At 36.6% G+C, this 15,112-nt stretch overlaps 1 protein-coding gene across 1 annotated transcript; it reads left to right on the forward strand.

The window, feature by feature from the left end:
- Positions 1 to 2,998: 2,998 nt before the first annotated feature.
- LOC134790340 (atrial natriuretic peptide receptor 2-like) lies at positions 2,999 to 14,599 on the forward strand. The gene is made up of 8 exons (XM_063761110.1): positions 2,999 to 3,134; positions 5,285 to 5,429; positions 9,558 to 9,707; positions 11,170 to 11,227; positions 11,588 to 11,722; positions 12,810 to 12,984; positions 13,257 to 13,447; positions 13,806 to 14,599. Exons 1-8 carry the CDS (start codon positions 2,999 to 3,001, stop codon positions 14,343 to 14,345), a joined length of 1,530 nt encoding a protein of 509 aa, XP_063617180.1. The 3' UTR covers positions 14,346 to 14,599.
- Positions 14,600 to 15,112: the final 513 nt, after the last annotated feature.

The following is a 15,112-nucleotide window of genomic DNA, read 5'->3' on the forward strand; positions in this document are numbered from 1 at the left end:
AAATATTCGCGCTCGGGGCGATGGAAGTTTCATCGTTCCGTCGCCCCGCTCCATGCAACGACCAATCGCGTTAGCTCGCTGGCTCGTGCGCGGCAACTTTAAAGCAACGATAACGTTTTTGATGGTTTTTTGTGTTACGAATCATATTTCAAGCCGATTTTTACAGTATTCGATGAAGGAGAACTCATAATAAAAATCCCATATGATATTGATCTATTACCATTTTTAACCAGGCAATTAATGCACAACCCCATAAAACCTCCCATACGGTATTATTTAGTGTACGATTAAATTGCAACGCTTGTACTTATTGTAATTTGGAAATAATGAGAGAAATAATAGCCTATTACCATTTTTGAGGACGGAAATATACTGAATTTAATAATAACCGTAGGTTACTTACTTTAAATTTAGGATACAGAATTATTTTTTGTGTGATTCATGCTTAATGTCATAAAGCAAATATTTCTCTATGAGTATAAATTTAAAAAATGTTATTAATATTTTTTACAAACTTTCTGTGATTTTTTATATTTTTACATTTTTTTTTAAATACCTAAATGTAATATATTTATTTGGATTATGTGTCGACGTAATCACTAGATTTATTATCTGTCCCATACACCGAAAATTTCAGCTATTACTAATTATTTCCATTCCGCCATACTAGCCGAGCGTACCTTTCTTGGCCTATAGTGCCGATTACGGGGATGGTTTTTAAATGGATAAATGTAGTTGAATACTTTATATATGTACTTAATAGGAAATCGTTGCATACAGAGTATAGCCTACTTCTCTTTTTCCTCGGTCCCTCATTGCTGAGGATCGCGACCATGTATGCTACGTCTCCACAGTGTGCGATCATAGGCCATATGGGTCACGCACTGCATGTTGCCGCCAACCACCCTCTTCACAACATCAGACCATCTCGTGGGTGCTTTTCCTCGCGCTCGCTTGCCCTCTATTTGGCCCAAGATAATCTGCCTTTCTAGGTCGTGCTTTTTAGACCGCATGATATGACCAAAGAAGCTGAGTGCGCGTTCTTGACATATTGTAGAGAGCCGTGTGGTGATTTTCAGCTTCTCTAGGATGGACTAATTGGTTCTCATAGCCGTCCAGGGTATGCGTAGGAGTCTTCGCCAACACCACATCTCAAAAGCGTCGATTTTTGCCCTGTCGCGACTTTTCAAGCTCCATGTCTCGGCACCGTAAACGAAGATCTAGAATACCCTACACAACTTTATTATTTCCTCCGTTACTTTTAAGCTAATTTGGTACCTATCCTACATCACATCCCGTAGATTACCTTTTCCAGCTTATCTTCGTAGCTAGAAATAGGTTATGATTAGCTATGATTAGCACGGCACAGATAAGTTTAAAAATAATATATGTATAATTTGTTTTATAAGAATTATTACATTATTTTAGCTACCTACATAAGGAATTACGATATTTTGAAATCACTATGATTAAAATACTTGTGCATTAACACCAACAATACCTGTTGAGAATAAAATTCGTAAGCTTGATTTGTATTATGAAGTTAGCATTTTATAAACGGAAGTCTTATTTGAAAGCTTAAGTTTTTAAACCGTAGTAGTTGATTAAACTTTATTTATAGTTTGAAAGCTTATAACTGTGTTAGTAACGGTAGTGAGCTTTGGAACTTCCTATTTCGAACTTTTCTGTAACTCAAGTTCTGGCTTAACAGTGGAAAAGATTTAAAAGTTGTGAACTAGGTAATGTATTTCAAGCTATATTAAACGCCATCCCATACCTGACTAACTAAGTACAACTTTTGCGAATTTTCAGTAATGAAGTATAATTGCGAAGTTTGTTGTGTTTGATCTTTGAAGTATGCTTTTTATAAATATACCTGAATTAGAACGTGTTTGGTTATAAATTATAAATTGACGCACATAAACAATTTGTTATTGGTGTGTGTATATAATATTCACATTTAATTTGACATAAATATTTTAGTTGGGTATATATGTATCTACACAAAGCAAGTAGTATTTATTTGTGTCACCACATAGCCTTATAATAAAACGGGACTAAATCGCGTATAATTATAAGCTTGAAAATTACCTCCGACGACATTGTTTTCGACATTTTCGTGGTCCAGAAAAAAGACTGACTTGAGACTGATGGCTGGCTGATGGCTGGCATCAGCAACAATCTTCTAGCTGCGCGAGATTTTCGTACTGCCCATACTTGTCTTGATCTTGTTTAGCAGCTTGTACGTTTTGCAAACCCTAAGATTGTCACTCGGTCGGCACCCAACACTCACGGCCGGTTTTTCAACCGGCGATATTAATTAATGCTACTTATGTAGGTACTAATGACTGGATTCCATGTGGATGAGACCCTAAATCCATGGACTCGATTGAATTTTTTTAGTTTCATTAGATTGTAAAATTGCTGCATAATATATAATACCTGTTTTATTGTCCTTAAGGCGATGTCGCTGGTGCCGCCGGGCGGCGCGGACTCGCCGAGCCCGCACCGAGCCGTCAGCCCTCTGCTGGAGTCGCGGCGCCCGCACTGCACGCTCGCCTGCGACTACTGCGCGGCTGTGCTGGAGGACAAGTTCAAACGTAACTATATACAATGTTGTAGTACATCATGTCCTTAGGGCGATGTCGCTGGTGCCGCCCGGCGGCGCGGACTCGCCGAGCCCGCGCCGCGCCGTCAGCCCTCTGCTGGAGTCGCGGCGCCCGCACTGCACGCTCGCCTGCGACTACTGCGCGGCTGTGCTGGAGGACAAGTTCAAACGTAACTATATACAATGTTGTAGTACATCATGTCCTTAGGGCGATGTCGCTGGTGCCGCCCGGCGGCGCGGACTCGCCGAGCCCGCGCCGCGCCGTCAGCCCTCTGCTGGAGCCGCGGCGCCCGCACTGCACGCTCGCCTGCGACTACTGCGCGGCTGTGCTGGAGGACAAGTTCAAACGTAACTATATACAATGTTGTAGTATATCATGTCCTTAGGGCGATGTCGCTGGTGCCGCCGGGCGGCGCGGACTCGCCGAGCCCGCGCCGAGCCGTTAGCCCTCTGCTGGAGTCGCGGCGCCCTCACTGCACGCTCGCCTGCGACTACTGCGCGGCCGTGCTGGAGGACAAGTTCAAACGTAACTATATATAATGTTGTAGTACATCATGTCCTTAAGGCAATGTTGCTGGTAGTGCCCAGGGCGCCGGTAGCGTAACGTTAACAACTTGGGAGCTTTGGGCTTTTGGGGCACCGTCAGACCCAAATCAGGTGGAATCGTGACGCCTGCATTGCATACTCCCAACCCAATGTATACGCGGGATATTAAAGGACAAGTTCAAAAGTATTTGCTCTTACTACTGAAGTAAGTATACCTACTGCGAGCTACAAGTTGTTTATGTTAACAAAACTTATGTTAACTAATCTAAACCTAAAATACTTCCATATAAATATCTACTACTACTGAAAAACGGCATTGAAGCAGTCTAACCAACTTCAAGTATTCCAATCAAGCGCACACTCGTAATGTACCTATGAGTCGGCATGCCGCGCCGACCTCACTTTCAACCAGCTAACCATTTGTGTCAACCGCATCTAGAACACTTCCCGCCGGCTCGGCTCCATTCAACTAAACTAAGTTGCATTTATCAAAGGGAACATTTATACAATGCGGGAAATGTAATGCTCTTGAAAGTAAAGTTAGTAATGTGCTCAACGAATATACAATTGCAAAACTTTTGTGCTTGCACGAACAAATAGAGCGCCCTAACGTGTTTTTGGACTAATGTAGTTTAGGTAGTTAACACTTGAAATACTATATACTTACGTAACAAAGTCTAGTGGGGAATTTTGGCTTAAAGTGTTAAAACGCGTAATTGTATATGTACCTACCAGTGTGATTTAAAGTAATAATTATTTACGTACCTATTCAATTATGACTTTTTGAATAGGTAGGGAGGGTCTTATTGTTTCCCAAAAAGTTTTAAGTTATAATGTATTGTTTGTCCGTATTTTCGTTAGTCATAATTTGTTTGATTTAAAAACGCGTCATTTTTCACGATTGCCATAAAACAAACCTAACCTAACCTATCTATAGCATAAGTAACCTTACGAAAATCCTGAAAAGTTAACGGTTTCAGTTTAGGGACTAATGATAATATGACAAACAATACATGATAACTTAATACATTATGTGAAACAAAGGGACCCCAGAAATCTTTAACCTACTCTAACTCATGCCCTTGAGGGCCTCCATACATGTTTAGACTCTTTAGTCCGTGCACATACAACGATTTTCACGTTTACGTTTCACTCGTGACACAGAATAAGTAATAGTATTATCATACAGAACGGACACGCACCGCCCCGCCCCGACTCGAATTACCTCGCCCCGCAACAGCAGATTGACGAGCTTTTGCCGAGCGCTCAGTTCGGTTAGCGACGCGATGACGGAACGTTCAATATGCCGCTGTATTGTGTTATGTACTGGTAAATTATCAGTTTCTAGAAATAAATAATAAAAGTTTTCTGATATCCAAAGACGAAAGCTGATGAGTAAATAAGGCTACAATTTTGCATATACTTAATAACCAATATTATAATAGGCCGATTAATAAATACTATATATATATATATATATATATATATATATATATATATATATATATATATATATATATATATATATATACGTGAAGTAGGTACATACTCGTATATATATATATATATGTACCTACTTCATCATACGTCATATGTCATTAATGTAATAAGTACATCGTAATATCGCAATTCTTAATAGAATATCGAGAGAAACGGCAAGTTTACATATGTGAATATACGAAATATTTACGGGAAAGGTAATAAAAAGATTAATTTTATTGAAACTACTATTTCTCTGAAAGACAATTTGACTACAGAACAACACAGCCAAAGTTCAACTTTACACAGATATTCCACGTAAATGTTTCTTTACGGCTCGTCGTGTGGCCGGCCTCGGCAAACTTCGGCTTCGTCTTCCCGCGCGCCGCACGAGCGTGTCAGCCCTAAGCGACTTACTCACACAATAACGCGTGTACAGACGTGCCGTTCACACATAGATACGCAAACGATTTTTGATGTATGGCGTGTCCGCCGTGTGCTCGTGATATACCTAATTCTAACGTCACGGCTCACGGCATTATTTAATCGGGATTTTTTTTTCTATATCCTCAGTTATTCCGCAGCGGTAAGTTTCCGTCATTCAAAATTGATCTTTATTGCCAGCTAATTAATTTAAATTTTCTACACCAGGTAGTGCAGAGATGCGTAATCGAGGCACGTCACCGCTGTCCGTATCCCCACGCCAGTCTCTTACGGGGGAACCGCCGTGGACGGTTCCGGAAGATGATAGGCCAGACTTCTTAGCGCTCAAGGAAAATATACACAGAATCAACAAGTAAGTGTTTTCGCGAAATCAAGTAGCTATTGAGATAAGAGCGAGTAACAATTTATCGCTTATGTCTGAAAGCTGTCAGCCACATAAGGAAGTATTCTGACGAATAGTTTGCTATGAAGTTCTAAAAAGGATCTCTAAATTGGCTTAGTAATAAATATAATACCTATTCATGTGGGAAAATAATTCAAGTAAGTAGGGTAAAAGTGGAATAGATGCCTAGGGGGATAGATGTCTCAGTTTGCACGTAGCGACCTGTGCGAGCGGTAGGTCTACAATTTTTAGCTTTAATGTGGGTACATGTAGGCAGTCAAATCATTGTTTTTAAATAAAATTGATGATGATAAAAATTGTACCTAACGATTTTTAATAGTTAGAAACCTAAAGTTATTTGACACAATATTGCTAGTAATAAATGTTTAATATAAAGTAAAATCCTCACTAAGTGGATGTAGAGGAATCCTTCACGCAACAACAAATAAATAGGATAACGACGGTGGACGGCTTGTTATGGAAATCGAGTTTTAAACTAGTTGAGATTTCCATCTGACCTTTAGATTTTTAACTATGGATAGTTAGTTAGGTGGATACTAGATTAGTCTGGAAACTACTAAGTACTGATTTGTTTAGCTGCTTGTTTATTGCATCTTTGTTGTGGTAATTTTAACTCACATAAAAATAAATGTACTTACCAATTTTTTACTAACCGGTATTTTTTATCCTTTGTATATGACATTTATTTCAGTTTGTAATTTAAATACCTATTAGTGTTTCTATACAATTGAAATAATACAATTTAAAATATTTTTTTATAAAATAATTAAATTTGTTCTGAGAGATTTTTTAGTTAACATCATAAATCTAGCTCGGATGTTAACCTTCAAATAACAAATAAATATTTATATGTATATTTATTATATCTATAGTACCAACCTATAATCCTATGCAAACAGATGAGATTCGTAAAATCAGGCTAATAAGCAAGATTGCGTTAGTCGACAAGAGCCAAGGTGTGTGTTCCAGTATGCAGGACACGCGGCTTCATAATTCCCCCTATTCATTCCAGCGCTTTGAATTGCCTCGTGCGAGTGCTTTCACAGAACAGGCTTGTTATGATTCTAGTTAGTTACAAAGAAAATGATATTTCCAATAAATTTCAACTCGTCTAATTTCACAGATGAAACTGAAAGCGAATACCTACACTGATCTTACTTTGATCAATATTAGACTGGTTTTATTTTTCATAAAATCGATTTCGACTGGCATATCATATTACTTTTTGGCAACCGGGTTTTTTACCCTAATTAGACCCCGCTGAATCCGAATTTGCCGGTTACTCGATCGATATCTTGACCGGAAGTGAGATATTTGACATTAAAGGTCCCTTGTTTTGGTTTTTCATAAATAACTCTTAAACGGTGGCGCATAGCAAAAAATGTTCTATTACATAAGTAATCTGCATAAAATTGCCTACAAGAAAAATTCAGTACAATTTTTCGCTAGGATCAATATTCAAAGAGATATTAACGCGGGAAATTTAATTATAATCACTTCTAAGGTCCCTTTTTTAGTTTTTCGTAAATAACTCATAAACGGTGGCCAATATCAAAAAATGTTGATGAACGATAATAATCTACACAAAATTTTAAACAAAAAAGATTCAGTACACTTTTCGCAGGGATCAATATTTAAAAAGATAATAAAGAAGGAAAGTTGTAGTATAATACATTCTAAGTTTCCTTGTTTTTATTTATTCGTTATAAATTTGAAAAGTATGACTCATAGCAAAAAAAATCTTATACATAAATAATAAATATAAAATTTCCTACAAGAAACATATAGAACACTTTTCACTAGGATTAATATTTAAAAAGACAAAGCAGCGCGTATGTTATAAATAATCAATTTTAAAGTCCCTTTTTAGTTTTTTGTAAAGAACTCGTAAACGGTGTCCCATAGCAAAATAGGTTTTTAAGAATAAATTATCTACATTAAATTTCCTCCAAAAAATATCTGGAACACTTTTCTCTAGGATCAATATTTAAAGCGATATTAAAGGAAGAAAGTTAATTACAATCAGTTCGCAGTTCACTTTTTTTTAGTTTTTCGTAAATAACTTGTAAACGGTGGCCCGTTGCAAAACAATATTATACATAAATATTTAACATAAAATTGTCCACAAAAAAGGTTCTGTACACTTTTTCGCTACGATCAATTAAAGAGGTATTAAAGGGGGTAAGTTAATTGTAATCAATTTCCAGGTCCCTATTTTTAGGTTTTCGTAAATGACTCGTAAAATAAGGCTCATAGCAAAATAAGTTCTTAAATGTTCTTGTAAATAAATAATCGGCATAAAATTTTCTACTAAAAACATACTGAACATTTTTCTCTGGGATCAATATTTGAAACGATATTAAAGAAATAAGTTCATTACAATCAATTCACATGTCACTTCTTTTTAGTTTTTAGGGTTCCGTACCTCAAAAGGTAAAAACCGGCCAAGCGCGAGTCGGACTCGCGTTGCAAGGGTTCCGTACGTTACCCAATTTTTAACAAATTTTTTATATATGAAACGCGATTGAATTGCCTTTAAAAATCCTGTAGGGGTCGGTTCAAAAACTAAGTAATGTCCGACTCGCGCGTGACTGCATATTTCTAATAGGTTTTCCTGTTATCAATAGGTAAAGAACTATTTTGTATGTTTTTTTCAAAATTTTAGACCCAGTAGTTTCGGAGATAAAGCCCCCCCCCCCCCCCCCCAATAGCCAACAATTACCATTCCCCCCCCCTTTATCTCCGAAACTACTGGGTCTACAAGTACCGTTTACGAGTCATTTACGAAAACCTAAAAATAGGGACCTGGAAATTTATTACAATTAACTTACCCCCTTTAATAACTCTTTAAATATTGACCGTAGCGAAAAAGTGTACAGAACCTTTTTTGTGGACAATTTTATGTTTAATGTTTATGTATAATATTGTTTTGCAACGGGCCACCGTTTACGAGTTATTAACAAAAAACTAAAAAGGGGACTTTAAAATTGATTATTTATAACTTACCCGCTGCTTTGTCTGTTTAAATATTGATCCTAGCGAAAAGTGTTCTGCATGTTTCTTGTAGGAAATTTTATGTTTATTATTTATGTATAAGATTTGTTTTGCTATGAGTCATACTTTTCAAATTAAAAACGAATAAATAAAAACAAGGAAACTTACAATTTATTATACTACAACTTTCCCTCTTTATTATCTTTTTAAATATTGATCCCTGCGAAAAGTGTACGTAATCTTTTTGGTTCAAAATTTTGTGTAGATTATTATCGTTCAACAACATTTTTTGATATTGGCCACCGTTTATGAGTTATTAACGAAAAACTAAAAAAGGGATCTTAGAAGTGATTATAATTAAATTTCCCGCGTTAATATCTCTTTGAATATTGATCCTAGCGAAAATTTGTACTGAATCTTTCTTGTAGGCAATTTTATGCAGATTACTTATGTAATAGAACATTTTTTTGCTATACACCACCGTTTAAGAGTAATTTATGAAAAACTAAAAAAAGGGACCTTTAATGTCAAATATCTCACTTTCGGTCAAGATTTCGATCGAGCAACCGGCAAATTCGGATTCAGCGGGGTCTAATTAGGCTAAAAAACCCGGTTTCCAAAAAGTAATATGATTTGCCAGTCGAATCAAGAAGGAGAGCGATTTTGAATTTTTATGTCTAGTCTATATCAAGAATTGTATAGTTACTTATTTGTTTTACGAGTGGGCAAAGTTGTTGTTCCACACCTCGCGTTAATATTGACAATCGAGCAAGCAAAACACTCCAAAAGTGGATTTGAGCGTTTGAGGGTTTTAAGGCACGAGGGCTTAATAAACTTTGCTTAGAGTGAAACATAACATTTATCACCACGCCAACGCGGGGAGACTTTAAACGTCTCGCGTTGTTGGCGTGGTGATTATATATCAGAGACATTTTATGACTAATTTACTTACCTAACTTTTCCTTTCTGTCTGTTGCCAAGTCGCGCAAAGCAAACAAAGGCATAGTCGTACCATATTTTCTCGAAGCCATTCAAAGCATTATGGACTTCCATTATATTTCTACAATTATACTGTTTGCTTAGGGACTGCGAGACATCCACGCGGCTGGACATGTTGCTGACGCAAGTGGAGCAATACGCCAACAACCTCGAGGCCCTGGTGGAGGAACGTACGTCGGACTATCTTGAAGAGAAGAGAAAGTGCGAGGAGCTGCTCTATCAACTCTTACCGAAGTATGTAAATAAAATATTTAGAAAATTATAGCTTAACATTGCTTAGCTGATCTGTCAGTGTCATATCGGAAACAGATCGAATAACTAAAACTCGAATTGGCCTGTAAGGCCAATTCTAAGATTTAACATTTTAATCTTTATTCTTAAGGAATGATTGAACTTTAGATAAAAAACGTTTTTCCTCTAGCACCGGAATAAACCGGGTATTAATAGCTCGTGAATATCACGCTCAATCAGATATTCGACCGATCGAAGATTGTGTTCCTGATAGCGGTTTATTAATAGAAAAACAGTTTAGCAAAGGCTTAGAGCACCTACACGAGTATAGCCTCTTAAGTATACACTCTTACATATACACTCTTTAACAAATAGGGATTTATGGGCCATTATATTTAAAATTGTATTGTATTTTATTTGCATATTTTTATGTTAAATATTTCTGTTCAGAATTACGACCTCTTTCAATCCTAATAGGATAAAAGTTGTCCCAAGATTGTAATTTTTTCATTCCGTTACCATTTTCCATAGATTTTAAGACGGCAATGGAATGCTAGAATATAAATGTGTGGAAATGTTGAGATACTCTTTTTCTACAGCTCGTGATTCTGAGTTAAAATAAGACAAAAAAAACTGTAGTTAACTGCTAAACATGTAATAATTTATAAGTTATATTATTAACGCTTAGCGTTCGCCACGGTGGTGACCATTGTCGCGGCTTTGTAAGTCGAGGTCGTGGATTTGAACTTTAACTAATATTGATTCATTTCAAGAACGTTTGTACGATAGATTATTTAATATTAAGCAGTTATAATATTATTTCGAATACTTTTTCAAGTTGGTAGGTCAGATGGCATTCACATTCGTAAAAAATATTGTCTCTGCTCTAAGCGGATTCGTAGCTGAGAGGGTTATTACTAAAACGCTATTTCACATTACAATAATAGTATTTTATGTAACAGGCATATAATAAGGGTTCTTAAAATGCAAAGGCCTAAGAGTACCATAAGAGTAAATCAGTTTGTTTTGCCTAAAAGTTATTAGCCTTAAAATACAACAGTTATACCATATAGCATGAATATTTATTCACAATATAACCGCTAAGCGTTTACGAGTATAAATCTTGTAGACAAGTATATTTCAGCGCCACCGCACCCCCGGGCCACGCGTCAAATGAAGTTGGTTTAGATATCACTGTCAGTCATTTATCTGACAAATTGAAGTGCTGGGGTATGGGGTATGGGGGGTGCTAGGGGTACAATTTAGTCACACTTACAGCCGAAATACCCTCGGATACAATACGTAGATGGCTGTCAGTTTCACAACTTACTACGGTACTAAATACACTAACACAGCTAATTGGGTCGAAACCATTTTGAGCCAATGATAAAGAGCCGAGGGCGCGTCTGGTACGGCCGTACAACACCCTATAACGCAGCGTTTACATGTGGTGTCACTTTTGCAGGTCAGTCGCCTCGCAGCTTATTATGGGTCAGCCGGTCATGGCCGAGACATATGACCAGGTAATATATCCCTTATATTATATTCGTTTTAATAATTTCAATGTTATTTTTCTTCTACTGCTTATTTTGTTAAAAGTGTATAGGATAACGTGAAATGGATGGATCAATACCTACATTCTCTTGCGACGAATGCTAATGATAGTAATGATGAGTTGATGAATGCTGAGAGTTTTTCAACTGATTGACGCAGAGGTGTAGGGTTAGAGCCGGCATAACTCTATTTGACGTTCATAAGCGCATTGTAATATACCTAATAGATACTTAAAAAATAAACTATCTTTATCTATTGGCCATAATATTATGTAATCAGTTTTTTTTATGCAAAAGTATACAACTGCCTAATGAGACATAATATTTCAGGTAACAATATACTTCAGCGACATCATCGGCTTCACGAAACTGTCCGCAGAATCCACGCCCCTGGAGGTCGTTGACCTTCTAAACGACTTGTACACCATGTTCGACTCCATTATTGAAAATTTTGACGTCTATAAGGTTAGTGAAGCGCATATTTATATAAATGGCAAATATTGAACTTAGATAAATTAATGCCCTGACGACGGATGATAAAAATTAAAATCTTTGATATTCTACCACGGACAAAATGATAAGAATTAGGTAAAAACACATCTCCTTTCCCTCTTAGTTATACTGTCAATTTTCCCTAATTTCCTAAAGGCTGTAACATTAATGAGAACTTTTACTTGTGCAATAATGATAACTAGGTATCATAATAAGAGCATCAAACTGTTTTATCTGCATTGCATCTATTTAAGCACTTTGTGCTTAGGTAAGTGCTAATAAAATATAATATATAACTGTAATAGATACTTATATTAAGTGGAACGTGATAAACGTACCTAAGTATGTAGATAACATCAGGAGGCCAAGACAAACTTACATTTTGACATCAAAATGATATCATTTAAATACCTAGAATAATAGATATAATTTTGAGGTTAATTATTTTTTTATTATTATTCTCTTTATTCATTTCTCATCTTAAGTTAGGTTATTTATAATATGAATATAAAAGTAAAATATAAAAACACTTACAAAACAATAAAAATGAATATAAACACATTATAAAAAACCTAACCTTATTATTTTTGTTATTATTTGCCCGTGCATCTCGCTCGTGCCAATACATGTACGGACAAGTATTAGCGAAATGCACGCGCAAATATAACATTACATTCCGATATCAATAAGTAAGTTTGAATTAGGCATCAAGAGCTCAATTTATCTTTCGAGCCGTATTCAACGTATATTTAGATAGGTACCTAAAACCCGATTTGAGTTTGACGTCAGAAAAGCCGAGCGCAGTTTATCCATAAATCCCTTCTCATTCATAGGATAGGCTCTCATTATTTTGATTTCTGTCAGCTCCATCTTGGATCCTTACCGCCCTAATGTTTAATAATGTTTATGCCTCTCAACTATTTGCATCTTGTTGACGTTTATTTTGAGAACGATTATTCTAATCTAGTATATACAGCACAAGCGGGATTTGAACCTACGATGTATGATCACCACACACACATGAAAGGTTAATACCTAGGTTTTTCATTTGTTTAACCAGGTGGAGACCATTGGTGACGCATATATGGTGGTGTCAGGTCTGCCCATGCGCAACGGTAACCGGCACGCGGCAGAGATCGCGCGAATGTCGCTTGCGCTGCTGAATGGAGTGGCGTGCAAGACTGTGCCCCACCGGCCTGGGGAGCGGCTCCTGTTGCGGATTGGAATGCATACAGGTGTGATACGTAGCGATTCTTATCATTAGCGATTAGATCACGGGGATGGCGGCATCGGACCTGCCTACGCGCACGAATCGTAAAGTAGGTACCTAAGTGTGTATGTTGTGTGTTTTTTGGTACCCTTAAGTTTCATAGAAGATTCTTTCTTTAGTTTCATAGAAGTTTGTTTTCGGTTTTCTAAATAAATGTATTAAGTACTTAGAAAATTTACATTTTCAAATTGTGTATACAAAATTAACGACGAATATACAAATAGCATGATTTTACAGGACCATGTGTGGCTGGTGTGGTGGGACTGAAGATGCCGCGCTATTGCCTCTTCGGAGACACCGTGAACACCGCCTCGAGGATGGAGTCTCACGGCGAGGCGCTTAAGATACACGTCAGTCCCAAGACCAAAGAAGTCCTAGACTTGTACGATTGCTTCGACTTGGAGTGCAGAGGAGAAATCACGATGAAGGTATTTTATTAGTTCTTTCTAAACTTAGCAACTTGTTAGTATAATAAAGGGGGTCCCTTTGTTTCCCATAAAGTTTTAATTCATAATGTATTGTTTGTCATATTATCTTTAGTAATAAAACTGAAACCGTTAACTTTTCAGGATTTTCGTAAGGTTATTCTATAGATAGGTTAGGTTAGGTTAGGTTTGTTTTATGGCAATCCTGAGCGTTTCTGAGAAAAATCAATTATGAGTAACGAAAATTTGGACCAACAATACATTATGACTTAAAACTATTTGGGAAATAATAGAGACCCATAATAAAGGTATCAAAATATAGCTTGCACGTATTACAATCATGACGTTTACATTGTTACAGGGTAAAGGAAAAATGACGACTTACTGGTTGCTTCGCGAGAAAAAATCTGAAAATCCTCAAATTCATAGCTATGATGATTTAAATGGGAGTGAAAACACTGCAAACAACCCTAGCATAACATTCCAAGGACCTGACAGCCCTGCAGCTCACTCGGTCAAACATCGTCAACAGAGTCCTGAATATAAAAGTAATGATCAAAAAACTCAAGATTCTCATAAACAAACACCTCTCGAATTACTAAATGAACGAGACCGTATTAAGCATGAAATTGCAACATTTGTAGCAAAAGATCTGATCAACAATATTGATATAGCCGTAAAAGAGTTCAGAAAATCTCAAAGCGCAAATTTTGCAGCAATGATGGCTGTCCAAAGTAAAACAGTTTGTAATGGAAACGACAGAGGCCTAATCACACCCACTTATGACAAGGAACTTGTCATTAGCAAAGGCAAGGTGCGAGATGTCGTCAACCGATTCAACAAGAGTGTAGGCAACGATACGAAGATCGGTAAACCGAAATCGATTAAAGCTGAAGACTGAATTGCATGAAATAAAGCAACGCCTAATTCCCCTGCCCGTTCCAAATCCTTTTTTCTTTAAGAAGAAACTTTAAAACTAATATTAAGAGTTTAGACAATGTTTCTATTTTTAAACGTTACCAGAGTATTTTGTGCCAAGCACATTCCATAGTCTAGTCATTATTTAATAAGTAACAGTCTCCGGTGAGATCAGTAAAATACATTAATTAGAAGGTTGCACTTTTGTTATTTTTCATAATATATAGTATTTATTTACAATAAACACATTAAAAAACCACATTTAATTTTAAACGGCATGCGGCCAGAATTATTCCGAATTTTAGAAATAGAATAAAATAGTTAAATGTTAGTAGTTTTAGAAAACACACGGTATTTAACTATTACTTGTAATGAAATTTAGGTTAAGGAATCAATCGCAAAGACGATTTATCAGAAAGATGTAGTGAGAAAAAATATGTGTGAATAAGAAATCATTAGAACTGTATTATACACTTAGACCCTATAGTGTTTTTACTGACCTTTTATACCTCTGTATCTTCCTTAACCCCGACTACTGTCTAGGAGGGCTAGTGGTTGGAGAAATGAAATATTTTATATTTCACTGAAGATTCCGGATAGAGTCTTGTGTATAGACACACAACACTTTAGGGATAACACTTAATACACAATTTGAGGATAGACGGCGTGATTCGGGAAATGATTAAGAGATTCACTAGATATGAAATAGTAAAGATGTGTGGCGTTCCACGGCAAAAGGTACCTTATGGC

The sequence above is a fragment of the Cydia splendana genome, chromosome 1, assembly GCF_910591565.1.
Source record: "Cydia splendana chromosome 1, ilCydSple1.2, whole genome shotgun sequence".
In the NCBI taxonomy this organism is placed as follows: domain Eukaryota; kingdom Metazoa; phylum Arthropoda; class Insecta; order Lepidoptera; family Tortricidae; genus Cydia; species Cydia splendana.

What these genes read in the sequence shown, in the direction of transcription:
- LOC134790340 (XM_063761110.1), top strand. Translation starts at nt 2,999, where the DNA reads ATGTCGCTGGTGCCGCCGGGCGGCGCGGACTCGCCGAGCCCGCGCCGA. An exon ending in CTCTATCAACTCTTACCGAA is followed by an intron (nt 9,708 to 11,169) that starts GTATGTAAATAA and finishes TCACTTTTGCAG; the next exon opens with GTCAGTCGCCTCGCAGCTTA. An exon ending in GCGGATTGGAATGCATACAG is followed by an intron (nt 12,985 to 13,256) that starts GTGTGATACGTA and finishes ATGATTTTACAG; the next exon opens with GACCATGTGTGGCTGGTGTG.